This window comes from Centroberyx gerrardi, chromosome 3, assembly GCF_048128805.1.
Source record: "Centroberyx gerrardi isolate f3 chromosome 3, fCenGer3.hap1.cur.20231027, whole genome shotgun sequence".
NCBI lineage: Eukaryota > Metazoa > Chordata > Actinopteri > Beryciformes > Berycidae > Centroberyx > Centroberyx gerrardi.
In genome coordinates this window covers 7,604,969-7,630,867 of record NC_135999.1, presented here as the reverse complement: position 1 = coordinate 7,630,867, position 25,899 = coordinate 7,604,969, and the positions used below count along the sequence as shown (strand labels likewise).

Genomic DNA, 25,899 nt, shown 5'->3' with positions numbered 1-25,899 from the left:
TTTCTGTCAATGTTAATGTCTACGATGCACTTTATTGTTCATTCAGTAAGATCACTTCAGTCCAGTGTATTTTGTCACTAGAGATAGGAGCAAGTCAACACACAATAAATGTTAATATTCTCCAAAGAAAATATGCTCTTTAGTCCTTTCACATGGCAGCCATTTTGAACACTTGGGGTGGGAAACTACCTGGAAGTACAGGTAGTTTTAATCCCTCACCTCATTTAGGGCATTTTATTTGTAGTGGGACTGAGGTTAAAGAAGGACAGCATTGTAGCAGCTTAACTGTCCCCCAAACAATACAATTATCATTTTTTATATGAATTCTCAAACAAACTCAAAGAGTCTGGAGGTAGTATAATATTCAATAACAACAGTGGAATAGTCCCTTATAGGAGCTGAACTGGTAATTCAATAGCATCAGTATGGTCAAATGATTCATCACTGTGAATCATTTGACCAAAAACATACTGTGTATCCAAGAGGATGCAAACTGCACTTCAATAGCCATGGGAGTCAATTGAGAATAAAATGCACAATAAATGTCAATATTTTCCCAAGAAATGAGCTCCTGAATTTGTTTTCTCTGTCTTATATGTTAACGTATGGAACCATCAGCGCATACAAGTGCTGGAATGAGTAGATCACCAATGACCTTGAATAGTGGAAGTGTCTTCATCATTTTAGACAAACAGACCAGAGAAACTGAAACACTTCAGGCCAAATTGTAGTTCCTAAAACAAGTTTGGGACGGATATGGCTATTAAAATATCCTTGTCAATTTTGTCATATGGGGACACACAAGAAACAGACACATGACAGGTTTTGGTCCTGCACCATACATGAAGGAACCTGCTTTAGACCACGACCTAATGCACAACCAACAACAGAATCTCCTTATTTGGACAGAACAACAACATCAAACTGGGAAGATGAGAAGAAAACATTCCATATGCCAGTGTATTTTATATTTTTAGCAATATTGTAATTGTTTATTACCGCATGTCCATATTAATCGTTAAAGAAATGTAATGACTGTGAAGGCATATAGAAAACACATAGGGGAGGACAGTCAGAGATATTGTGAGTGCATACTGTGACCAAAAGTGACCAAAAGTACAAGCTGCTTATCAGGCTTATGAGCCACTATAGACTTGTGTGTTTATATGGTAAAATTTAATTTTTGGTCAGTGTATACAAGGGTAAGAGGATGGTTACTTCAACACAGACGTGAGGACTTCAGATAGACCGAACAGTTGGCAAATTAGCTAGCAACCTCAGGAACAACACCTGTTTGAATTTAGCAGGGATGTTAGCTAGCTTTGTAAGCTACTAGCTAGCTACCTATCACTACAAACTGCTAATCCCTTAAAATAACCTTACATTTACATTCATTCACCCCTTAATTCATGCAAAATCCCCTTAAAATTAGTTAAGGGAGTGATTAATGGAGGAGATCATTGAAACCCCCTTAAATACCCCCTTAATTTTTGACTTTCTGATGAAATATTCAGGGAGACAGGAACTTTCCCAACTCATTAATAACCCTGTAAACCATGCACAAAAGGCATAAAAAATCCTTTAATTACTATAGTGCCATCAACCCACAAGATCCCTTAAAAACCCATGATAGTAACCCTTACTGTTTTAAAAGCTATGTTATTTTTAATGGATAATTAATGTTTATGTAATGGAATTAAGGACATTTCAGGGATAAAATTAAGGTTTGTAAAATTTGGTTTCGTAGTGTAGGCTACTCTGGTAGCTAGCGATAATGGGCCAAATATATTAAAATGTGAACCTATATCCCATCTGATTCTTGAGATCCATTCATATTTAATACATTTTTCAACAGGGTATCTGTGAAATGCTAAATGTTTGTATGATGTGCATCTTGGTACACAACAGTAGAACAGATGGGCTGTACCTCAAGGTAGTTTCCCACCCCAAGTGTTCAAAATGGCCGCTGTGTGAAAGGACTCGAGCATATTCTTTGGAGAATATTAACATTTATTGTGTGTTGACTTGCTCCTATCTCTAGTGACAAAATACACTGGACTGAAGTGATCTTACTGAATGAACAATAAAGTGCATCGTAGACATTAACATTGACAGAAAAATAACATTTTATTCAGCCAATACACAAATAGACATCTGGGCATAGAGAACAAACAGCCTCAAGGAGAAGAGGTGGAGGACAAGGAGAAGGCAGGAGAGGGGAGCAGAACAGTGCTGGATATCATAACAACAGATACCAAACCCTCTGACGTAATTACAAAAGATGTAGTCAGTTTGATTCCTTCTCTCTCAGGAAAGCACCAGCTCAAGTCCAGAGCTGCTGACAGCTTTCATTAAGAGACCAGGAGGGAAGAGAAGGGAACTGAGGAAAGGGGGAGAGAGGAAGAAAAGGGATTTAAGGAAAACAGGTGATTGGAATAAGTGGGAAAGGAGGGGGGTTTAGGTGTATCACCAGGTGTCTGAGAGTCATGATGGGAAAAATGGAGAGTGAGAAGGAAGAAGGGTTAAGGAAAGTTGATATGGATAAAGGGTAAAGGGAGTTGGTGGAAAGGGAGACAAGAGAAAGCTCTGGATCTTTTTTCCAGGTCAGATCTTTAAATTTCTTTCCTTTTCTCAGGAACACACAAGTGAAGAGATTTTCAACCACTTCATCAAAAAGCGAACAACTGCAGGAAAGCCGTGATCATGGAAGAGGTAAAAGGCAGAGGAAGGGGGTCTAGACAATTCCGTATTTTGCCAGGTCGCTGAGCTCCATGTCGCCGAAGGCCTCCCATGGGCAAACCACTGTGATGTCTGTGCCGAGACCCTCCATGCCGGGGATGTCGTCCCCGAATCTGATTGGACAAGACAGAAAAAACTCTTATGAGTATAAGTCGGTAAAGCTGAGAGATACAAGGGAGAGTTTTTGCTGAGATTTACACTATAAACTACATGCTGAGCACTGTGCAGCCTCTTGTAGAAGAATTATAGTCTGTGTGTGTGTGTGTGTGTGTGTGTGTGTGTGTGTGTGTGTGTGTGTGTGTGTGTGTGTGTGTGTGTCAGCTTAAGTCCAGCTCACCCCTTCTGGCCAGGCTTGGGGGCCTTGCTCTTGAAGGTGCGAGTGGTCCTCTGCTTGAACTTGGGAGGAGCCTTCTTGTCAGCGGGAGTTGCAACATCTGCCATTGTGTTTAGTTACTGAGAGAGAAAGACAAAAAAATGTTTCTGAGCCTAGTCCTGTAGACCAAGAACCAAGAATTTCCCCTCATAGAGGCATCATTAAAATCATTCCCCATGTTAGCCGTGAGCACGTTTCTCTCTTCCACTTCAAGAAGCCCATCAACTGGTCATCAAACTACGCATCAACAGACTGAAATATATAAGCAATGCCCAAAATACCTCTAAGATCATCTATTTCTCTGGCACCATGCACCTAAGATGAGAAAAGTGCAGTTTCAGCCTACCTGTGGTTGCAGTTGCACAGTGTGCTGCTGATGGTGTGATGAGTTGGTATCAGATGTCTTTCTTGCATGTGTCACTCCTCTCTCTGCCTCCCTTTTAAAGTCCTCCAGCTAATCCCATCAGATGTTCATTCTGTCATTCTTACATTTGTCAGCTTTGCTCTCTCATGTTTTCAGCCCCTCTTATGTCTCAGCTCAGCTGCAAATAGATGAGGCAAAGGTTAACCAGGTATAAATATAAGGTGTATTCCAAGGTAGATATTTCAGTCAACATGTGTCAACATTTTTTTATACAGGTGTCTGTGTTTGGTAATAGTGACTGGGAATAATTAGCATGATAATCAAGTTAAAGCCAACCTAAACAAGAAAGAGCAAAAAAAATGGAATCTGGCAAAATGTGACTAAACATTGCATCATTGTGATTTAAGAGGCCACCAATGGCATCCAGATTAAAATCCGAAAGGTTAAGTGTACTTTAAGTTGTCACTAAGTGATTTATTACCTGCATGATGAGTACAGTCCTACTCTATTCTTTACTCATATGCACCACATCCTACTGTACAACAATGCAACCAAGTATTATATACATTCTTTTTTTATCTTACTCACTATTACTCACTACCTTTCAGTCCTCAAATCTAACTTAGATTTGAATTCAGGTCCATTTGGTCATTGAAAGCAGATATAGACTTTAGTATTGATGTGGGTTAATTTATAATACAATGTGAGCTAATACAGAGGGTAAAGACCAGAGCTGTTGTGAGACTTTATGCAAGATTGTCCAAGATGGGAAATTGCTCTTTCAACAAGTCAGCCATGGTGTTTTAAACACACATGCAGTACTTTTGAACAAAAAATGGTTTCTGTGATTAAACAAAGATAAACTGTGTGTAGACTTTACTAGAATATTCAATTTTCACAAGTGGGTGGGGTTCTCAGGCTGCAGAAGTATATGGATGCATAAAATATGGTTGATATGGGTGGTGACAGAGTACAGACAATGAATGTTACTGACTCTGAAAGTAGTTTTTTTTTTTGTGCTTAATTTGCCATTGGTGACCTCTTAAATCACAATGATGCAATGTCACATTTTGCCAGATTCCATTTTCTTTTTTTGCTCTTTCTTGTTTAGGTTGGCTTTAACTTGATTATCATGCTAATTATTCCCAGTCACTATTGCCACAAACAGACACCTGTATAAAAAATGTTGACACATGTTGACTGAAATATCTACCTTGGAATACACCTTATATTTATACCTGGTTAACCTTTGCCTCATCTATTTGCAGCTGAGCTGAGACATAAGAGGGGCTGAAAACAAAGCTGACAAATGTAAGAATGACAGAATGAACATCTGATGGGATTAGCTGGAGGACTTTAAAAGGGAGGCAGAGAGAGGAGTGACACATGCAAGAAAGACGTCTGATACCAACTCATCACACCATCAGCAGCACACTGTGCAACTGCAACCACAGGTAGGCTGAAACTGCACTTTTCTCATCTTAGGTGCATGGTGCTGAGAATCACAGGCTTAAGCTGCTTCGCTAGATTGACTGAGCTGCTTGAAATTCATTGTTTTTGCAACAAGCCGCTCACAGAGACAGAGAGTAACTGAGACAGTGATTCCTTGATAGAGTATTATCTCTGAGGTGGAGTTGAACTGGGACTGTTGAAGGTTTTCACTGAGAATACTTCATGGTAATTCTGTGTATTTGTCTGTGCTGGTCTGCCTGTAGATCTCTCTATCTACAGTACTGTTCAGAGATCAGGCCAGGCTCTTAAAAACAGATGCATACCACCAATTCATAATCACAGTGGATAATGGTGTTGGTCTCCTGCACCTGTCAGTTAACCTCTTTGTTTACTTGAGATAAATAGATAATCTTAGAGGTATTTTGGGCATTGCTTATATATTTCAGTCTCTTAATGCGTAGTTTGATGACCAGTTGATGGGCTTCTTGAAGTGGAAGAGAGAAACATCACGGCTAACATGGGGAATGATTTTAATGATGCCTCTATGAGGGGAAATTCTTGCTTCATGGTAGCAGAGCGGTCTACAAGGAGCTCAGAAAATTTTTTTTGTCTTTCTCTCTCAGTAACTAAACACAATGGCAGATGTTGCAACTCCCGCCGACAAGAAGGCTCCTCCCAAGTTCAAGCAGAGGACCACTCGCACCTTCAAGAGCAAGGCCCCCAAGCCTGGCCAGAAGGGGTGAGCTGGACTTAGGCTGACACACACACACACACACCCACACACACACACACACACACACACACAGACTATAATTCTATAATTCTTCTACAAGAGGCTGCACAGTGCTCAGCATGTAGTTTATAGTGTAAATCTCAGCAAAAACTCCTCCTTGTATCTCTCAGCTTTTCCGACTTATACTCATAAGAGTTTTTTCTGTCTTGTCCAATCAGATTCGGGGACGACATCCCCGGCATGGAGGGTCTTGGCACAGACATCACAGTGGTTTGCCCATGGGAGGCCTTCGGCGACATGGAGCTCAGCGACCTGGCGAAATACGGAATCGTCTAGACCCCCTTCCTCTGCCTTTTACCTCTTCCATGACCACGGCTTTCCTGCAGTTGTTCGATTTTTTCATTAAATGGTTGAGAATCTCTTCACTTGTGTGTTCCTGAGAAAAGGAAACACTTTGTCCTTTATCCACTTTCCTTAACCCTTCTTCCTTCTCACTCTCCATTTTTTCCATCATGACTCTCAGACACCTGGTGATACACCTAAACCCCCCTCCTTTCCCACTTCTTCCAATCACCTGTTTTCCTTAAATCCCTTTTCTTCCTCTCTCCCCCTTTCCTCAGTTCCCTTCTCTTCCCTCCTGGTCTCTTAATGAAAGCTGTCAGCAGCTCTGGACTTGAGCTGGTGCTTTCCTGAGAGAGAAGGAATCAAACTGACTACATCTTTTGTAATTACGTCAGAGGGTTTGGTATCCGTTATTATGATATCCAGCACTGTTCTGCTCCCCTCTCCTGCCTTCTCCTTGTCCTCCACCTCTTCTCCTTGAGGCTGTTTGTTCTGTTTGCCCAGATGTCTATTTGTGTATTGGCTGAATAAAATGCTATTTTTCTGTCAATGTTAATGTCTACGATGCACTTTATTGTTCATTCAGTAAGATCACTTCAGTCCAGTGTATTTTGTCACTAGAGATAGGAGCAAGTCAACACACAATAAATGTTAATATTCTCCAAAGAAAATATGCTCTTTAGTCCTTTCACATGGCAGCCATTTTGAACACTTGGGGTGGGAAACTACCTGGAAGTACAGGTAGTTTTAATCCCTCACCTCATTTAGGGCATTTTATTTGTAGTGGGACTGAGGTTAAAGAAGGACAGCATTGTAGCAGCTTAACTGTCCCCCAAACAATACAATTATCATTTTTTATATGAATTCTCAAACAAACTCAAAGAGTCTGGAGGTAGTATAATATTCAATAACAACAGTGGAATAGTCCCTTATAGGAGCTGAACTGGTAATTCAATAGCATCAGTATGGTCAAATGATTCATCACTGTGAATCATTTGACCAAAAACATACTGTGTATCCAAGAGGACGCAAACTGCACATCAATAGCCATGGGAGTCAATTGAGAATAAAATGCACAATAAATGTCAATATTTTCCCAAGAAATGAGCTCCTGAATTTGTTTTCTCTGTCTTATATGTTAACGTATGGAACCATCAGCGCATACAAGTGCTGGAATGAGTAGATCACCAATGACCTTGAATAGCGGAAGTGTCTTCATCATTTTAGACAAACAGTCCAGAGAAACTGAAACACTTCAGGCCAAATTGTAGTTCCTAAAACAAGTTTGGGACTGATATGGATATTAAAATATCCTTGTCCTTTTGTCATATAGGGACACACAAGAAACAGACACATGACAGGTTTTGGTCCTGCACCATACATGAAGGAACCTGCTTTAGACCACGACCTAATGCACAACCAACAACAGAATCTCCTTATTTGGACAGAACAACAACAAACTGGGAAGATGAGAAGAAAACATTCCATATGCCAGTGTATTTTATATTTTTAGCAATATTGTACTTGTTTATTACTGCATGTCCATATTAATCGTTAAAGAAATGTAATGACTGTGAAGGCATATAGAAAACACATAGGGGAGGACAGTCAGAGATATTGTGAGTGCATACTGTGACCAAAAGTGACCAAAAGTACAAGCTGCTTATCAGGCTTATGAGCCACTATAGACTTGTGTGTTTATATGGTAAAATTTAATTTTTGGTCAGTGTATACAAGGGTAAGAGGATGGTTACTTCAACACAGACGTGAGGACTTCAGATAGACCGAACAGTTGGCAAATTAGCTAGCAACCTCAGGAACAACACCTGTTTGAATTTAGCAGGGATGTTAGCTAGCTTTGTAAGCTACTAGCTAGCTACCTATCACTACAAACTGCTAATCCCTTAAAATAACCTTACATTTACATTAATTCACCCCTTAATTCATGCAAAATCCCCTTAAAATTAGTTAAGGGAGTGATTAATGGAGGAGATCATTGAAACCCCCTTAAACACCCCCTTAATTTTTGACTTTCTGATTAAATATTCAGGGAGACAGGAACTTTCCCAACTCATTAATAACCCTGTAAACCATGCACAAAAGGCATAAAAAATCCTTTAATTACTATAGTGCCATCAACCCACAAGATCCCTTAAAAACCCATGATAGTAACCCTTACTGTTTTAAAAGCTATGTTATTTTTAATGGATAATTAATGTTTATGTAATGGAATTAAGGACATTTCAGGGATAAAATTAAGGTTTGTAAAATTTGGTTTCGTAGTGTAGGCTACTCTGGTAGCTAGCGATAATGGGCCAAATATATTAAAATGTGAACCTATATCCCATCTGATTCTTGAGATCCATTCATATTTAATACATTTTTCAACAGGGTATCTGTGAAATGCTAAATGTTTGTATGATGTGCATCTTGGTACACAACAGTAGAACAGATGGGCTGTACCTCGAGGTAGTTTCCCACCCCAAGTGTTCAAAATGGCCGCTGTGTGAAAGGACTCGAGCATATTTTTTGGAGAATATTAACATTTATTGTGTGTTGACTTGCTCCTATCTCTAGTGACAAAATACACTGGACTGAAGTGATCTTACTGAATGAACAATAAAGTGCATCGTAGACATTAACATTGACAGAAAAATAGCATTTTATTCAGCCAATACACAAATAGACATCTGGGCAAACAGAACAAACAGCCTCAAGGAGAAGAGGTGGAGGACAAGGAGAAGGCAGGAGAGGGGAGCAGAACAGTGCTGGATATCATAACAACAGATACCAAACCCTCTGACGTAATTACAAAAGATGTAGTCCGTTTGATTCCTTCTCTCTCAGGAAAGCACCAGCTCAAGTCCAGAGCTGCTGACAGCTTTCATTAAGAGACCAGGAGGGAAGAGAAGGGAACTGAGGAAAGGGGGAGAGAGGAAGAAAAGGGATTTAAGGAAAACAGGTGATTGGAATAAGTGGTAAAGGAGGGGGGTTTAGGTGTATCACCAGGTGTCTGAGAGTCATGATGGAAAAAATGGAGAGTGAGAAGGAAGAAGGGTTAAGGAAAGTTGATATGGATAAAGGGTAAAGGGAGTTGGTGGAAAGGGAGACAAGAGAAAGCTCTGGATCTTTTTTCCAGGTCAGATCTTTAAATTTCTTTCCTTTTCTCAGGAACACACAAGTGAAGAGATTTTCAACCACTTCATCAAAAAGCGAACAACTGCAGGAAAGCCGTGGTCATGGAAGAGGTAAAAGGCAGAGGAAGGGGGTCTAGACGATTCCGTATTTTGCCAGGTCGCTGAGCTCCATGTCGCCGAAGGCCTCCCATGGGCAAACCACTGTGATGTCTGTGCCGAGACCCTCCATGCCGGGGATGTCGTCCCCGAATCTGATTGGACAAGACAGAAAAAACTCTTATGAGTATACGTTGGTAAAGTTGAGAGATACAAGGAGGAGTTTTTGCTGAGATTTACACTATAAACTACATGCTGAGCACTGTGCAGCCTCTTGTAGAAGAATTATAGTCTGTGTGTGTGTGTGTGTGTGTTTGTGTGTCAGCCTAAGTCCAGCTCACCCCTTCTGGCCAGGCTTGGGGGCCTTGCTCTTGAAGGTGCGAGTGGTCCTCTGCTTGAACTTGGGAGGAGCCTTCTTGTCGGCGGGAGTTGCAACATCTGCCATTGTGTTTAGTTACTGAGAGAGAAAGACAAAAAAATGTTTCTGAGCTCCTTGTAGACCGCTCTGCTACCATGAAGCAAGAATTTCCCCTCATAGAGGCATCATTAAAATCATTCCCCATGTTAGCCGTGATGTTTCTCTCTTCCACTTCAAGAAGCCCATCAACTGGTCATCAAACTACGCATTAAGAGACTGAAATATATAAGCAATGCCCAAAATACCTCTAAGATTATCTATTTATCTCAAGTAAACAAAGAGGTTAACTGACAGGTACAGGAGACCAACAACATTATCTACTGTGATTATGAATTTGTGGTATGCATCTGTTTTTAAGAGCCTGGCCTGATCTCTGAACAGTACTGTAGATAGAGAGATCTACAGGCAGACCAGCACAGACAAATACACAGAATTACCATGAAGTATTCTCAGTGAAAACCTTCAACAGTCCCAGTTCAACTCCACCTCAGAGATAATACTCTATCAAGGAATCACTGTCTCAGTTACTCTCTGTCTCTGTGAGCGGCTTGTTGCAAAAACAATGAATTTCAAGCAGCTCAGTCGATCTAGCGAAGCAGCTAAAGCCTGTGATTCTCAGCACCATACACCTAAGATGAGAAAAGTGCAGTTTCAGCCTACCTGTGGTTGCAGTTGCACAGTGTGCTGCTGATGGTGTGATGAGTTGGTATCAGATGTCTTTCTTGCATGTGTCACTCCTCTCTCTGCCTCCCTTTTAAAGTCCTCCAGCTAATCCCATTAGATGTTCATTCTGTCATTCTTACATTTGTCAGCTTTGCTCTCTCATGTTTTCAGCCCCTCTTATGTCTCAGCTCAGCTGCAAATAGATGAGGCAAAGGTTAACCAGGTATAAATATAAGGTGTATTTCAAGGTAGATATTTCAGTCAACATGTGTCAAATTTTCTTTATACAGGTGTCTGTTTGTGGCAATCATGACAATAGCTAAGTATATTGTGATATGTGATAAGTAGCATGATAATCAAGTTAAAGCCAACCTAAACAACAAAAAGCAACAAAAAAAAATGAAGCTGGTAAAATGTGACTAAACATTGCATCATTGTGATTTAAGAGGTCACCAATGGCAAATTAAGCAAACAAACAAAAAAAAAAACTTTCAGAGTCAGTAATATTCATTGTCTGTACTGTCACCACCCATATCAACCATATTTTATCCATCCATATACTTCTGCAGCCTGAGAACCCCACCCACTTGTAAAAATTGAATATTTTAGTAAAGTCTACACACAGTTTATCTTTGTTTAATCACAGAACACACTTTTTGTTCAAAATGTGTGCATGTGTTGTGTTTAAAACACCATGGCTGACTTGTTGAAAGAGCAATTTCCCATCTTGGACAATCTTGCATAAAGTCTCACAGCAATTATGGTCCTTACTCCCTGTATTAGCTCTCATTGTATTATAAATTAACCCACATCAATATTGAAGTCTATATCTGCTTTCAATGACCAAATGGACCTGAATTCAAACCTAAGTTAGATTTGGAGACTGAACTACAGAAGAGTAGCCTATTTGGGAAATTGTAGATTTTTTTTTTTATACCGCAGCCGGGGGGAGGGGTTAATATTCTGAGAAAAAACTCAGAATTTCTGAGATTAAACTCAAAAATTTGTCAGATAACACTCAGAAATTCTGAGATTAAAGTCAGAAATTTGCAAGAAAAAAACTCAGAAAAATAGTATTTTTGGCAAGGAGCCAGGATCAACCAGGTGTAACACAGTCATCTCCACACCACAGACACCACCGAACAGGAGGTACAACAAGCATGGCATCAGGTAAATTTACCTATCTAGATTGTGAAATTAATGAAGTTGGTACCTTATGAATCATAAACTACCAACTTCATTGCCTATGAGTTCAGAATAGAGTAGGACTGTACTCATCATTCAGGTAATAAATCACTTAGTGACAACTTAAAGTACACTTCACCTTTCTTAACCTTTTAATCCCTCACCTCATTTAGGGCATTTTATTTGTAGTGGGACTGAGGTTAAAGAAGGACAGCATTGTAGCAGCTTAACTGTCCCCCAGAAGAATACACTTATTATTTTTTTATATGAATTCGGAAACAGATTTAAAGTGTCTGGAGGTAGTATAATATTCAATAGTAACGGTGGAATAGTCCCTTATAGGAGCTGTAACAGGAACTGGTAATTCAATAGCATCAGTATGGTCAAATGATTCATTACTGTGAAGACTGGAATATTTATTTGTAAGAATTCAAAGAGATTTATAAATGACATAAAGTTGATTGGTGGCCCCATATAATTCAATTCCCAAGTGTTTGATTTGCAACTGTAAAGCAGGAACATGAATATTGAATTGAACTGCGACTAGTTTTTATTAAATAGTGAAATGTGGCTATAAATTACTGGAGACTGTAACTGAATCTTTTAAAAAAGTTATGGTAAATTTGCTAAATGCTGAGTAACAACCAGTTTCATTTATAGCAATGAAAAAAATACTAGTGCCTATGTTTCAGCAACTTGTGAGGTCTGGGGAATAAATACTACAGCTTGCTATACTGCTACAACTGACTTGCTTGGAAAACTTTCCAATGGAGCAGGTATGCATCTAGAAAACTGCACCAGGCTGGATTATTCTTCCAATCAGGCCAAGGAAAGCATCCTGTACTCAAAGGCTCATATTGTTCAGTGTTAAAAATGAAAATCCTTCTTAGTTGTTTTGAGTCGTCTTATGTAAACAACTCCTTCACATGGGATGGCTCATCCATTTTTATCCCCCACATTAGACTACTGGACTTCAATAGCCTTCATCTTTTGAGCCCTCCCTTAATCTAATAGAGGAGAGTAAGGCCAATTAGAGGGAGGTGTGAAAAAGGAGGACAGTGGAGTTAAAGAGCGTGGGAATGACAAAGCGAGCATGTTAGGAGGATTAGCAGGAGGAGTATAAAAGACGACAGCAGGACAGAGACCAGAAAGACACAAGCAAGAAGCTCATCTGAGAGACACAGCGTCCCACTGCAGAGACAGGTAGGACCAAACTACGACTTTTACCCTGCTTGGACCTTTGGCTAATAGTTAATTACTTTCTCCATTAATGGATATAGAACATACGGTTTCAGCATGAATGAGATCTGCAGAAAAGTGCTTAGAAAAGATGCCTTTAAATAAATAGTGAGTGGTAGAAGTACCTTTTCTATGGTAGAACTACAGTAAATTGGCTTTTATCTAAAAATATGTGAAAGGCTAAAGTATCTGTACTTGTAGGTGTTGTTCTCTTAGTGGAGGCCTCAGACTATTTGAGTATTAACTCCTCCTCATTCAGTCATTTTGCCCTAGATGCTCTAGATAAAGCAAAAGGTATTGTTGGTGTTCTGTCACTTACTAATCTGACATAAACAGAATGAACAGAATCCTAAATATCAGTGCTTGAAAAACCCTGAAGAAAGTCAGGGAAAGATGGATTTCATGAAACATCGTCTTACTTGCATGGTGTGAAGAGGAAGACTTACCTATGATTGATGTTATTTTCAACACATCCTGTGTTATTTTTCTGCTCAACGTGTGAATGTTAACTGAACATGTGAAGTGTTCTAAATCAAATTAAATTAGATATCTCTAAAATATAGAGGATATTGTCTAGTATTTTGCCTACCAAGGATTTACTTTATCTACAATCATTTCCATAACTTGATTTCAATTTGTGCTATCAATCATTTTGTAAGAAGAGGTGTCACTTTCTCCAAATGGGGGATAAAAATTTTCAGGTGCTTCCATCATACTGTACTGGAGAAAACACAGGATGTTACTAGCTGTGTTGATCCTGACTAGACAAACAGATAAGTTAGCATCCATAGGCACAATTGATATCTGCACATATTTAATGATCGATGCAGATCATCTTTCCCTTGGCCACTGGATAGCAGACATGCAGCTAAAATAGCCATACAGGAAATATTGTATATTGACTTGATTGTTTTAGATTTAATGGTCTCTGTAGAGAAATTTGTCTTGGACCATGAGAAAAGTTGCTGTCATTCCATTCCGTTCCATTTCACACTACATTAGACAACAAGATATGTGTGAAATGCAGGAATCGTGATTGGATATCTGCTGACTTTATGGCAGATTCCACAAAAACATAATGATTTGTGTTCAGAGTAAACATCATGAGCACAAAGGAATGAGTGAGGTCAAAGTGCCTTTCAACTAAGAGCTCAGGCAAGAGCTTTGCTGAGCTTTCCTGTAAGATAGGAAGTCCAGTCAAGTGAGGTCAGGAAGGGATGAGATTAAAGCAGATTGAGAATTAATGGTTTAGTGAAAAAAATCTCCTTACACTCGGGGTTTATTACTTACACAACATTCCTGTTGACTTCAGCCGAACTAGGGAATCAGGTAAATTGGGTGGTATTTTGGTCCCAAGAGTAATGTCTAAAGCCAAGGTGTAAAAATAGACAGAGATTAGGCTAATTTTTACTCTGGGCACACAGAGTAGGGGCTGTTTGTGTAACAGGGTCTTATGGAGTTATAAAACAGCTTTAGTGTGTGTCTCCTAACCTGAAGGTGTTATCACTCAGGCTGGAGGCAGCGGGGGGGGGGGGGGGGGGGGGGGGGGATAAGGACAAGCTGAGGAAGAGCAACTGAAGAACTGTTTTGCACATCAAAGCTAACTCACTGACCGTCGTTTCTCTTTCTTTCTCTCTCAGTAACTAAACACAATGGCAGATGTTGCAACTCCCGCTGACAAGAAGGCTCCTCCCAAGTTCAAGCAGAGGACCACTCGCACCTTCAAGAGCAAGGCCCCCAAGCCGGGCCAGAAGGGGTGAGCTGGGCTGGGCTGGGCACATACCCAATGAAAAACCCAAGTGTTGACATTCACTGGAAAGCAGGTTTTGACGTGTTTCTTGTTTTCCAATCAGATTCGGGGACGACATCCCCGGCATGGAGGGTCTCGGCACAGACATCACAGTGGTTTGCCCATGGGAGGCCTTCGGCGACATGGAGCTCAGCGACCTGGCGAAATATGGAATCGTCTAGACCCCCTCCAGTCTTTTCATCCCTCCTTGCACTCACATTCCTTAAATCCCATCCTCCCCCTCTTCTCCTTCACCTCTCAGGCACTCAGAAGCTCTGAACTGACTGTCGGTGTTACATTACGCCACACTGCACAAGACATTTCTCTGGGAAACAAAGCAGATCTAAAATTACTTGCTGAGCAATACATGACAAGTGGTAAACTGATGGATGTGATTATATAAGATATATATTGAAAATATATATGTATATATGCAGTATTGAGGAATTCACGGACGAGAGCTTTTGTACATAAGAGGGTTTGATATCTCAACCAAAGTCTTGCTCCCCTCTCCTGCCTTTTCCTTGTCCTCACCCTCCCTCCTTGGAGCCATGCTTTCTTTATATGCAGCTGAAGATGTAAAGTTATATATATTTTTTTGAACTGTGAATGTGAATTTGTGCACAATGTCAGTAGAAATGGGAGTAGAGCAGATCAGTCAATAAATATCAATATTTTCACAAGAAAAGTCTTTTGTTTGAGTCTCTTTTAGTGTGTAATCAATATGAGCCTATAGATGCTGATACTGGAAACATTTTAGGATTTTAGAGAAAAAAAAAACAGCATACATCATATCATCTGCATATATAACATGGGTTCTTCATTTAAATTAATCAACCAAACTACTCATACCGGCACAAAGTGTGTGTGCGTGTGTGTGTGTATAATAACATGGGAAACAAAATAATGCACGTCCAGTTTACTAAATAAACAGAAATGAAAACAAACTGAATGCTTAATCACAACAAAACAATTTTTATATAAAACATTTTATATGGACATTCAATAACAAAATAACATAATGGCAGTCAAGGGGATATAGACATGACAGAGGGGGAGGACCGGTCATTGGAAACCATAGCGACTATGAAGAATGACCACATAGCTAATATAATACAATGACAAGAAAACCCGTGACAGGGAACTGAAGCCGCCCCGCGTTCGTGTTCGGAGCGGCCATTTTGTCCGTCAGCCGGCCTTCTTTGCCAAACAGCGCTGTGCTCTTCATAACGTTTACTAGCCTCCTGACGTTAGCATCAAACGGCTAGCTGCCTAGCATTCTCCGTAGGGTTTAGTGGTAAAGAAGAACGCAACTGGGTTCTGCTGCTCAGAAGTCGAATATGAAAGACACAAGATCATGCAAAACAATTTTTTTTTTTTTTTTAAACTCGACAAGTACTATCTCTCATGCTGGTTGTCCATGCCTTCAGTGGCTCAAGTAAGTCCGTCTGTGTGCATTTTGTGTAGCACTTCTCAAGTTGGGGACCAGAAAGTGGAGGGACCGTTAGCATCTTTGGCTAGGTTTTCATGTTTTCTTTTTTCTCCCTCCCCATGTTGTCCAGAGCACATTCTGTAGTAATATGGAACTATTAAAAAAGTCAAATGTAATGACTTCAACAAAACCCGACAGCAGCACATTTATGAGAAGAAATAATGTTATTGACCTCTAGAACTGTTTTTCGTGTGTGAGAAGTGGTAAACACAAAAGGCAGCCATGAAATGAGTTACTGAATAATAAAAAAAAGTTAAAGAGAAAACACAACTTTGCAGCATTTTAAACATTAGTATTTCTTTGTACTCATATCCCACAATGACATTATCCGTGTTAAACCATGTCGGAATATTAACTTTTGTATGAGTAATAGACATTTTACTGTATATCTTCAAACAAACCTGGAGCGGCCACACCGGCCAAACTGACAGATTTCAGCATTGAAATGCAAGGAGTCTCCTTTAAAAAAACAAAAACAAAATGACAAACTGAATAAAAGAAGAAAGTAATTGGCTTCAACCCTTGAGAAGTGCCACAGGCCTGTGCTCATTCATTCCAAAGGGCTCAGTCACCTGTAAACTATGGACATGAAAAAAAATATATATATAAGGCCCAATGTTTTCAGCCGTTCCTGTATATTCTGAAGTACAATTAAATCTCATGCTAGCAGACCCTATCATCATTAACCAACAGCAAAACAAAACAAATGAAAAAAGCATGGACTGAATATTTGACTGAGAGAAAACAAAAACAGTTTGGTAGTGTTACATGCATTCCTTATTTTCCCCTGGCTGTAACGACTCAGGTCTTCCCCTCAGCTCGAGAACGTTAAAGCAAAAACAAGCCAAGCCGGACGAATGAAATCAAACTCGCACCTTACTACAGAAGGAACAACAACTTTTACAGATAGAAAAATAGAGCGTGAACCAAAGTAACAAAAAGACAGCAATAGGATTATCAAGGGTCATGGTAATAACAATAACAAAGATAATATATTTATACATATAAGCAGAAAAATGTGCTTTCTACAAATCTTTGGAACCAAAAAGAAAACAAAACAAAAGCCAAAAAACAGCCACATTTGGAAATAGAGTATAAGGATATTAGAAATATGCACAATAGTATGGTGTTTTGCATTTAAATGTTTTCTATCGACTCGCTGACAGAACCTCTCTCTGCTGACAGCGACTCGACTATAATTACCAACTTAATGATTTGTTTCAGGAAGACTCGTTTAAAGTTTGACTTGCTCAGTAAAAGATGGAGCATGAGGGGAAATCCAAATAATAAATCTCTACGTTAAAAAAACGCTCAAAAAGGATCAACAAATACTTGAACCCCGGGGGTCCCGGTGATGATTCGATGTCGGTTATGTTTGGATCTAAGCCTAACATCAACTAAGCAAGGAAAAACATTTTGCTCTATTCGGTGTAGTGTTGTGGTGTTTCTGTAGTGTTCAGTGGTGCTTACACATTTAGAGTGTAGTGAAATCTTGTGCCTGGGAGTCAATGGTGGAAAATGAATTATATAGATGCCCATTTTCCCCTCAAGGTTCACAATGGAGTCTAAATGTCCCGTAACAGCAAAGTGAACGCTGTGTACTCGAGTCAAACAAAAACAATGGTAGTAATAATAATAATAATAACAATAATAATAATTTGGTAACTTTTTTTTCTCTAAACTAATTTCTTTGCATATCATAACAATTTTAAGTTTAAAGGTTCACCATTTCCACATACTAAGAAAACTTTGAGGTAAGGTACAGCTCTAATAACCCTCCCTCCTTCAGCTTTCTGAGGTGATTTCTATCCGCGCCGTCTTCTCTCCCGAGCCGCCGTGTTTTTTCCCCGTCTTCCTCTTATCAGAACGCAGCAAGCGATCCCCGCCGTCGCTCTCCGCCCACGCGAGAGGGAATTACAAAATCCTTCGGCGGGTGTTTTATCGTTTCACTTGGCTTGTCGTTCTGGTTTCAAAATGTTTTTTTCCCCCGCTCTCTGCCTCTCCCAAGTTTTGCGGACAGGAAAAAAAAAACAAAAAAAAAACAAGACCCTCAGTTCCATCATTGCTCGTTCCCCTCTATTTTCCTTACATGTCGAGTGTGTGCAGGCCACACACACACACACACACACACACACACACACCGCACTTGGCTCGTTCTTTTACATGGGCGACAGCTGTTTAAATGTTATCCATGCACTAGTTACAGCCTTTGGAAGAACATCTGGGCTCCATCTCGTCTTGTGCTGCTCGAGTGTTGAGGGAATAAGAAGGGGAAAGGGGGGGGGGGGGGGACTATAATACAGCCGTGCAATAGATTAGGCGGCCATTTTAAGTCATTCTTTTTTTTTTTCTTCTTTTTTTTTTTAATGTAAAGGCCATCCGTCAGTCTTTTAATACAGCATTCCTCTATTTTTTTGTAGTAGCGTATATAAGAAAAAAGTGGGGGACTGCACTGGGGTGGGATCTGAAATATCTTTGCTGTGGCAGACTCCACACGCCGTAAACAGGGTGCAGTCCGCCTCCATGACAACAGAGGGAGCTCTTTCAGAGAAATTCAATGGAAGAGAGGAGCTCCTGGGAAATGTAGTGTCCGTTAGTAGGGGGCGAATCTGCTGTAGCCCCCCCTGTACAGTGTGGCCTGGGGGAGGAGAAACAGAGAAAGGCTGGTCAAATAAAAGCACACAATGCAATCAAATGACATCAAATACTTGAAAATGCAGGCTCATTCATGTCATCTTGCATGTTATATTGGGGGATGATCGTACCATGGCTCCGACACCGTAGGCAGCTGGGGCGAGCGCAGCATGGTACGGGTCTGCTGTATACACCCGTCCATAGCTATAGAAAGAAACAGCCAATATATATATATGTTAAGTATCAACATTTAAAGGGAAAATAAGCAAGATTTCTCTGTCCCAAAGCACAAAATCATTACTAAACGATGGCTTTCAAAACTCTTTCCGGCCCGCACTCTCGTTTTTTAAACCAGCTCCCCCCCCCACGCCTACTCCCATTTTCAGCCGCTAACAGAAGTTTTGTTCGAGTTGTGCCGGTCTGCCCACTCACCTGTCACTGTAAGCCGCCGCCGCAGCCGCCGCCGCCGCTGTGGGAGTCGCTACTGCGGTCGGCTGGGCGTAACGATACGCTGCATAGCCACCCTGTGAGGCGGCGATGGAGGAGAGGGAGAGAGACGGAGAGAAAGAGAGAGGGAAGAGAGTGATGCAACGGAAGGATAGATGGGGGAGAAGGAGAGACAGAAAGGGTAAATTCTTGTTAAAGTCTGTCTCGTCCCCCTGTGTGTGCTAACAGGCTAGTAGTGAATCTAAAGGGTTACATTGTGAGAAGAACTGCTGAGAAGAGAGCGAGAGATTAACAAGCAGACAGTCGGCAACACTGGCTAATCTGGTGCAGTACAGCATTCACAAGGATGTAGCTCAGGCTCTGTGTGGGTCTCCCCCTCCATGACCAACAAAAACTAGACCAGAGGGAGGAAAAAAAATGCTCTTTGTTTGTTTTTAATGGATTTTACCGGTCGGGAACGTACTGCCGTCCGACATTCAAGTGTATTATGACTCCCATGGTGCGTTTGTTTACTTGTTTGACATGGAGGAAGAGAGCGTTCATACCCATAACTGTGCCCCGCCCCGGTTCCCCTACCAAAAACACACAGTTAAAGAAAGGGGAAGGGGTGGCAAAGATGATTGTGTCATTATTTATGTTGGATGGACAGCTGATGGACAGACAGACACACACACAAAAAAAGATACTACAGGTGTAAGGAAGGACAGTCAGCCAGTCGGATTAAAGGGGAACACTCGCGCGCACACACACACACACACACACACACACACGCGCGCGCATACACACAGACTCAGGGGGCCAGCGACCAGATCGCTGACGGAACACAGCATGCTTTCCCAAACTCAGGACGCACAGTGGATTAGGCCAAACATCCCTATAAAAACAACGCACACACCACTGCATTCTACCCTATAGGATCAGTCATGACCAAGTCCCCGCATTCAGGACCACACACTTGCTGCTATGGGGAGGGGGAGGGGGGGGGGGGAGGGGGAGGGAAGTGACTGAGGGAAGGTGGGGAGATATAAAAGGAGGGGATGAGAAGGAAAAGGGTGATATCAAGTAGACATGAGGAGAAATCATTGGGGAAAGTGAGAATGGAGAATAAAGGAACAGAAAGTACAGAAATAGTTTTCAAGTGTTGACTGAGGAAGGGAGGAGGGAGGAGGATGGAAGGGGGAATGGAAAGAAGAAGAGAGAAAGGAAGAATGGGGGGGGGTTGCAGGAGGAGGAGAAACAGGGGGAGGAGGTGGGAGGGAGGAGGGGAGGAGTAAGCCTTGTAAGTATGTCTGCATGCCGACATTGATTCAGTTAGCATGCCACAGGTGAAACAGATAGGGAGATTCCGGGAAGGGGTCTGAATTAACTGCTGTAATTGGATGAATAGCCTTGTTCTGCCCTACATTGCTTTTATTGTATTGGATGATTGTCTTACTGCTCGGTTTTTAGAGATCATGTCGTTTTTCATGTCTTATTTATTTATTTATTTATACATGTCTATTCGTTTCATGCTGGCAGTGCATCATCTTGCCTGAGGCGTTATGGTATATATGGTATGTATGGTTAGTATGCGATATGTAGTTTTAACATCTGAAATGGACTTCATGAAAATAAAATAAAATGGGACAGCGTGACCAGATGGCCTGGCATGAAAAATAATATTATGGCTTTGCTTTTCACCCCAAACATCCCAGTTTTAAATAATTTCTTTATCATTATATGCTTTCTGAACTTCTGAAAATCTAGGTGCATCGCAGATGTTTAATAGTATTTAATAGTAAGTGTTTGCTTCGTGTGTTTTGATGTATCAAGCCTCGACAACATGATGTCAATTTGCACATGCAGAAGGCCGTGTGTTCTGGTATGGGGTGTTGAAAATCTGGTCCACTAACTACCACGAAAAATTAAATAAATATTTGCACATTGAGGAAGAGATAGTAACCTAATTTACATATGTAGATAGTGGGCTGGTGGCATGGACATTAAAGATTTATCCCCAATGAAATCTCCAAGTGACCCACAGTTCAAGTATCTAATTTGCACTGACAAAATTTACATCTATCTCCACTGCAGAGATTTTGTAAATGTAATTTCCATGCTGAATATTCTTCAGTCTTTACACAGTCAGATTTAAACTTAATTCTTTTCTCCCCCTTCCGCAACTCCACCCATGTCAGATTCCAGTGAGTTAGTAGAAAAAGACAGAGAAGGCATTTCAATCTCAGATGGTCAATAATGTCTAGCAGCACGCAGTCATTGGAGACGAGGAGGATGCACACTGGCTCTCACACAAAGTGTGTAAACCCTACCTGGGGCAATCTGCCACTAATGTCCTGAAACACTAGTCTACAGAGAGAACAGAAACAGCTATTGTCAACCTGGTCACACACGCACACCATTAAACACCCACACACTCATAATCACATTGGTACAAACTTACTCACAAATGCATAGAGACAAACCACAGAGCGGTCTACTCATGAATGCAGAACACTGATGAAAGTGTGTGCGCTGAACTCTAATAATTCTGTATTTGTATGCATTAGGTGTAGAACATTTTCTGTGAGACTGTGTGTGTATTTGGAAAGTAATAAAGTAAAAATTGGCATTTATAAGAAAATATGAGAATTTAAGATTCAATCATGAGCCCGTATTGTGTGTGGCTGTCATGAATCAAAGCGCCCACAAGTACACAGCTCTATGGGTTCGGTCCATGCCGTCTCACACTTGAAAACCCCACAGACAGAGGGGGGGGAAAGGAGGGAGAGAGAGAGAGAGAGTGTCGAGGAGAGAGAGAGGTATACTTACATAGAGATCAGCGGCACCGTAAAAACCATCCTGATAGGCCATCACACTGAGATAGAGAGAGAGGAGAAAGCAAGGAAAAAGGGGAGAGGATAGAGAGGAGTGGTGGTGGGGTGTCGAAAGGGAAGAAAAAAAAAATGGTGTGATGCGCCACCGTGTGGGCATTGAAGGGGGAAAAAAAAGAGTGACGATTGAGGGAGAAAGGTGGGGTAACGGTGCCAGAGAGATTGTGAAAAGAGAGAAGAGAAAAGAAGGGTGAGATTATTACACACCGTGCAACATGCAAGACAGAATACCACCTCTTTGTATACAGTAACACCGACGTACAAGTGCTACTACTGTTACTTCTGCCAGTAAGACGCTGGCACATTGTGTCTATTCCAATAAAACACTGCTGCATTTGATTTAAATGCACATCTTGATAAACGATCTTGTCGTTGCCGTTTTTTTAGGTACAAGGAAATGGTATTTCAGTTCAGCACACTATCAATGTCATTAATTCAATTAAAAAACTATTAAACACTCACACAGCATGCACAATGCTTAAGTACTATTGTAAAAGTAAAAGACATGCACTTAAAGAACGGATGTGTGGATGAATAGTGTTGTTTGCTTGTCTGAGTATGTGCCACTGCTTTTCATTATCAATATTCATGTGTAGTTATCTGTTTTTGTGTGTGTGTGTGTGTGTGTGTGTGTGTGTGTGTGTGTGTGTACCCAGGGTAGGTAGGGATGGCAGGCTGGGGCACAGCTGCCCTGACGGCGCTGTACACTGGCCGGCCGCGACCCCGGAGATGAGCACCCCGAAAGGTCGCGGCGGTGGAGGCAGCTGCTGCTGCTGCTGCTGGGTATGGAAACCCTGGTACTGAGAGAGAGAGGGGGAGAGAGGGAGAGAGAGAGAGAGAGAGATGGAAGGAGAACAAGGGGAGAATGAAGTTAGAACAGTTGAAAAATCCCCAACATTACACAATTTATGTGTGCTTCTCATCTTCAGCAGTCACTTTGTCACTTTATATAAAGCTATTCCTTCTTGTCATACCTGTATAGAGCTCAGGACTGTACATGGCTCCAACCATGGGACTCAACTTCCATCCAGCTATAGTAAATAACAGAAAACATGCAGCATTAATTGCTCAGAAAGTGACCAACAATACATAATATAGGTTCAAAACAACATTTCATAGGAAACTCACTGAAATTACATGGAATTTTTATGTGCTTCTCTGGTATTTATTTCATTGTTTAAATATAAGATATACAAGACTTCCTTCCAGCTGTAACTACTTTACTCTTGTGTCACTATGTATCAACAAATATTTGAAGAAAAAGAAAGAAGTGGTTGTCGTTACGTACATAGCGCGTTGCCGTATGGTAGTGCTGCAAGCCCCTCTCCATTAGAGTACGGGGTGGTCATCTTCTTGTTCGTCATCACTCTGGCTGTGGCATTGTTGACCTGCGCACCAGAGAGAGGGCGGTCAGATGCAAACTCAACCCAGGTCAGTGGAAAACACAAGTATGGGGGCTACAGCAATGATGCAGACACCAATCACATAAAGGTTTGTGTTATAATCTGTCTTTAACTGCCTGTATCTGTCTAAACACATAAGATATAACCTGCACATGAGTGTCTTGAAGATTGGAGTTTACATACTAAGTGTGATGTGTCATTTGACTTAAAACAGTTTAATTTTACTCATGACAGAGGTTAATTCTGTTGATGAGCAGCAATGGTATTTGATGCATGCGCTTCTTTTTGAAGGAGAAAGACATTGAAAACAAGGATCCTGGTGAGTAGTCAGGCAGTTTTGCACACAAACAATCTGACCATTGGCACACAGAACAAAAAAAAGACAACAAAACATTTCAGAACGAAGGCATTCAAAAAGAAATCCAAGACCATTCCATTGCTACCTTCAAAACAAAAAAAAAAGAGGGAAAAAGAAGGTGAAGTAAGCGGCAGATTCATCAGTTGAACACAATGCAAAAAACATCAATCGAAGAATTCATACACAAATTACACGCAGCCAATCAAGAGCGCATCGCATGACCAGAGGTGAGCAAAACTAGCCAATCAGCAAGCATCAGATGCAGCAAAGAGACCAATCAAAACAGGTTGGCAGCCCTCCCAATCAAATACACATCATACAGAAAAGGGGGGGGGGGGGGAGGGGAGGGAGAGAGAGAAAGACAGAGAGAAAGACAGAAGTAGAGGGATGCAGGAGGAGGAGCCAGTCCACATTAAAAAGACACGGGAAACACATACATGATGGCCGGAGAGAAGAGACAGAGAAAGTGAACAGTCCATCCAAATGTGCAATTCTTCTAATGAACAAACCAAAATGAACATCAAGATGCGGTATACACACACACATACGAAATACATCTGACCATTTGCCTACATTGGATCTAACTGTACATGAGCAAGAATGGAGAGATGGATGAATGGGCGAGAGTGAACAGAGAGAGAGAGAGAGAGAGCGAGAGAGAGAAAAGTCTAGATAGAGACAGAGAGGATGGGGGATGCAAATATCATTCCTCAAAATCAAATCAAACCATGGTTGTGAAACACTGCCAGGCATTCCAGATCAGTGTCGCACACTAGAAAGACCTCGAAGCACACAACCACCAACACACACCATCCAGAATCAAACTGATCAAAAAGTAAAACAAGGACACCTCTTAAATAAAAATCGAAACAAATAAAATAATGCTGCCCTTATTTAACCAATGGTGCAAATTTTTAAGTTTTAGGTGACTTTGCTGAGGCTTACAAATGTTTTCATGGCAGCTTTTTAAATTGGATGATTAGTATATTTTACATATGAAGAGTGGATTGGATTTGAAGTGGGGCATGTACTACTTGTCCACTTTGATCTTTTGTTTGAATGTTAAGCCCAAACAACTATTTCTCTCCACCTGTCTGCAGTCTACCAAGTGGTAAAAAAAAGTGACAATCCTCAAGTACTACAGTACACCATTATATTGAGACAACTATCCTCTCTCCAATACAGCTAACATCGCACTCATGCTTCAGCATGCTGTCCCACTAAGGTGCAGAAATGCAGCTGCTGGCTGACACATGACACAGAGAAATGACATAGTACTATATGACGCCATACAGATGACGAGAAAGAGAGTAAACCATGCAGGATACAGCTCTGGAATTATATGCTTAATGCAGTTAGAGAGGTGATTGGAATGAATGCATAAGAAGTGGTAGTCATAGTTGTTGCACTTGCAGATAGATGCAGTACATTCAGTTACACAAGTGGCCTTAATAATGCCATGCGGTCAATGGCTAATCTCGTAATCAACGTTTCATTCACCACCTCCCCAATCAATCACAGGATTAGCCAATCAGATTCTTTCAAATCAATCAATCAAGCCCCCTTCAGTCAGGGAGTCCTTCGTTTGTGTGTTGGGTGCATTTTATTTTATCTGGACGGATGGGGTGGGGGGGGAGGGGTCATTCAAAGATGATGCCATGTGTACACAACTTACCGTTGCCAGGGAAACGGCGTGAGGACACGCGAGCAGTTACCGTGGAGACTGACAACAACAACAACATACAAAAATCATCAGGGAAATAGAGAAAATATATGTAAGAAAGAAATGATGAACCAAAAAAAACAAAAAAAATAAATAAAAATTGAACAAAACAAAACAGAAAAACAAAAACAAACCAACGAGGTAATGAAAAGCAACCCCCCACCCTGTGGTAGAGAGGAGGTGATGTGACAGGTCACGTGTCAACAGTCACCTACAAGTATCAGCCATTTATCAACAATCTAACCTCTATTGATTTAAACCCACTACACACACAGATTATCAAGGGGAGAGATGGTAAAGGAGCACACAAAGGAAAACACACAATGTCAGAAATTAAAATCTAACTTGGGGAGGACACTGCGCAACATGACCTAGATTATATTCACATCATTTACAAAAACAATCACTCAATATCAAACTTAATCCCTTTATCCAATGAACA

General features: G+C 40.9%; 5 protein-coding genes across 5 annotated transcripts in view; 2 read left to right on the top strand and 3 right to left on the bottom strand.

Annotated features, from left to right (window-relative positions):
- Nucleotides 1-2,734: 2,734 nt before the first annotated feature.
- LOC139913693 (retinal cone rhodopsin-sensitive cGMP 3',5'-cyclic phosphodiesterase subunit gamma-like) lies at nucleotides 2,735-3,188 on the bottom strand. Its single transcript, XM_071901793.2, has 2 exons — nucleotides 3,077-3,188; nucleotides 2,735-2,852 (listed from the first exon to the last, which is right to left on the bottom strand). The coding sequence occupies exons 1-2, from the start codon at nucleotides 3,178-3,180 to the stop codon at nucleotides 2,735-2,737; spliced, it is 222 nt and encodes a 73-aa protein (XP_071757894.1). The 5' UTR covers nucleotides 3,181-3,188.
- A 2,367-nt stretch (nucleotides 3,189-5,555) lies between these two features.
- LOC144543483 (retinal cone rhodopsin-sensitive cGMP 3',5'-cyclic phosphodiesterase subunit gamma-like) lies at nucleotides 5,556-5,997 on the top strand. Its single transcript, XM_078291314.1, has 2 exons — nucleotides 5,556-5,667; nucleotides 5,880-5,997. The coding sequence occupies exons 1-2, from the start codon at nucleotides 5,564-5,566 to the stop codon at nucleotides 5,995-5,997; spliced, it is 222 nt and encodes a 73-aa protein (XP_078147440.1). The 5' UTR covers nucleotides 5,556-5,563.
- A 3,276-nt stretch (nucleotides 5,998-9,273) lies between these two features.
- LOC139913722 (retinal cone rhodopsin-sensitive cGMP 3',5'-cyclic phosphodiesterase subunit gamma-like) lies at nucleotides 9,274-9,681 on the bottom strand. The gene is made up of 2 exons (XM_071901845.1): nucleotides 9,578-9,681; nucleotides 9,274-9,391 (listed from the first exon to the last, which is right to left on the bottom strand). The coding sequence occupies exons 1-2, from the start codon at nucleotides 9,679-9,681 to the stop codon at nucleotides 9,274-9,276; spliced, it is 222 nt and encodes a 73-aa protein (XP_071757946.1).
- A 2,980-nt stretch (nucleotides 9,682-12,661) lies between these two features.
- LOC139913718 (retinal cone rhodopsin-sensitive cGMP 3',5'-cyclic phosphodiesterase subunit gamma-like) lies at nucleotides 12,662-15,095 on the top strand. The gene is made up of 3 exons (XM_071901841.2): nucleotides 12,662-12,705; nucleotides 14,382-14,497; nucleotides 14,595-15,095. The coding sequence occupies exons 2-3, from the start codon at nucleotides 14,394-14,396 to the stop codon at nucleotides 14,710-14,712; spliced, it is 222 nt and encodes a 73-aa protein (XP_071757942.1). The 5' UTR covers nucleotides 12,662-12,705; nucleotides 14,382-14,393; the 3' UTR covers nucleotides 14,713-15,095.
- Nucleotides 15,096-15,489: 394 nt separating this feature from the next.
- The window catches only part of LOC139913704 (RNA binding protein fox-1 homolog 2), a 27,639-nt gene continuing 17,229 nt past the window's right edge, over nucleotides 15,490-25,899 (bottom strand). Inside the window, exons 3-9 of the mRNA XM_078282695.1 lie at nucleotides 23,262-23,361; nucleotides 22,948-23,004; nucleotides 22,626-22,773; nucleotides 21,912-21,957; nucleotides 19,089-19,180; nucleotides 18,788-18,860; nucleotides 15,490-18,660 (exon numbers count right to left, since the gene is read on the bottom strand). Of these exons, the coding sequence (XP_078138821.1) occupies nucleotides 18,616-18,660; nucleotides 18,788-18,860; nucleotides 19,089-19,180; nucleotides 21,912-21,957; nucleotides 22,626-22,773; nucleotides 22,948-23,004; nucleotides 23,262-23,361 (561 nt within the window). The 3' untranslated portion in view covers nucleotides 15,490-18,615. The remainder of the gene's footprint in view (nucleotides 18,661-18,787; nucleotides 18,861-19,088; nucleotides 19,181-21,911; nucleotides 21,958-22,625; nucleotides 22,774-22,947; nucleotides 23,005-23,261; nucleotides 23,362-25,899) is intronic.

Coding starts and splice junctions, on each gene's coding strand:
- LOC139913718 (XM_071901841.2), top strand. CDS start 14,394: ATGGCAGATGTTGCAACTCCCGCTGACAAGAAGGCTCCTCCCAAGTTC. Junction 14,498..14,594: donor CCCAAGCCGGGCCAGAAGGG/GTGAGCTGGGCT, acceptor TTTTCCAATCAG/ATTCGGGGACGACATCCCCG.
- LOC139913693 (XM_071901793.2), bottom strand. CDS start 3,180: ATGGCAGATGTTGCAACTCCCGCTGACAAGAAGGCTCCTCCCAAGTTC. Junction 2,853..3,076: donor CCCAAGCCTGGCCAGAAGGG/GTGAGCTGGACT, acceptor TTGTCCAATCAG/ATTCGGGGACGACATCCCCG.
- LOC144543483 (XM_078291314.1), top strand. CDS start 5,564: ATGGCAGATGTTGCAACTCCCGCCGACAAGAAGGCTCCTCCCAAGTTC. Junction 5,668..5,879: donor CCCAAGCCTGGCCAGAAGGG/GTGAGCTGGACT, acceptor TTGTCCAATCAG/ATTCGGGGACGACATCCCCG.
- LOC139913722 (XM_071901845.1), bottom strand. CDS start 9,681: ATGGCAGATGTTGCAACTCCCGCCGACAAGAAGGCTCCTCCCAAGTTC. Junction 9,392..9,577: donor CCCAAGCCTGGCCAGAAGGG/GTGAGCTGGACT, acceptor TTGTCCAATCAG/ATTCGGGGACGACATCCCCG.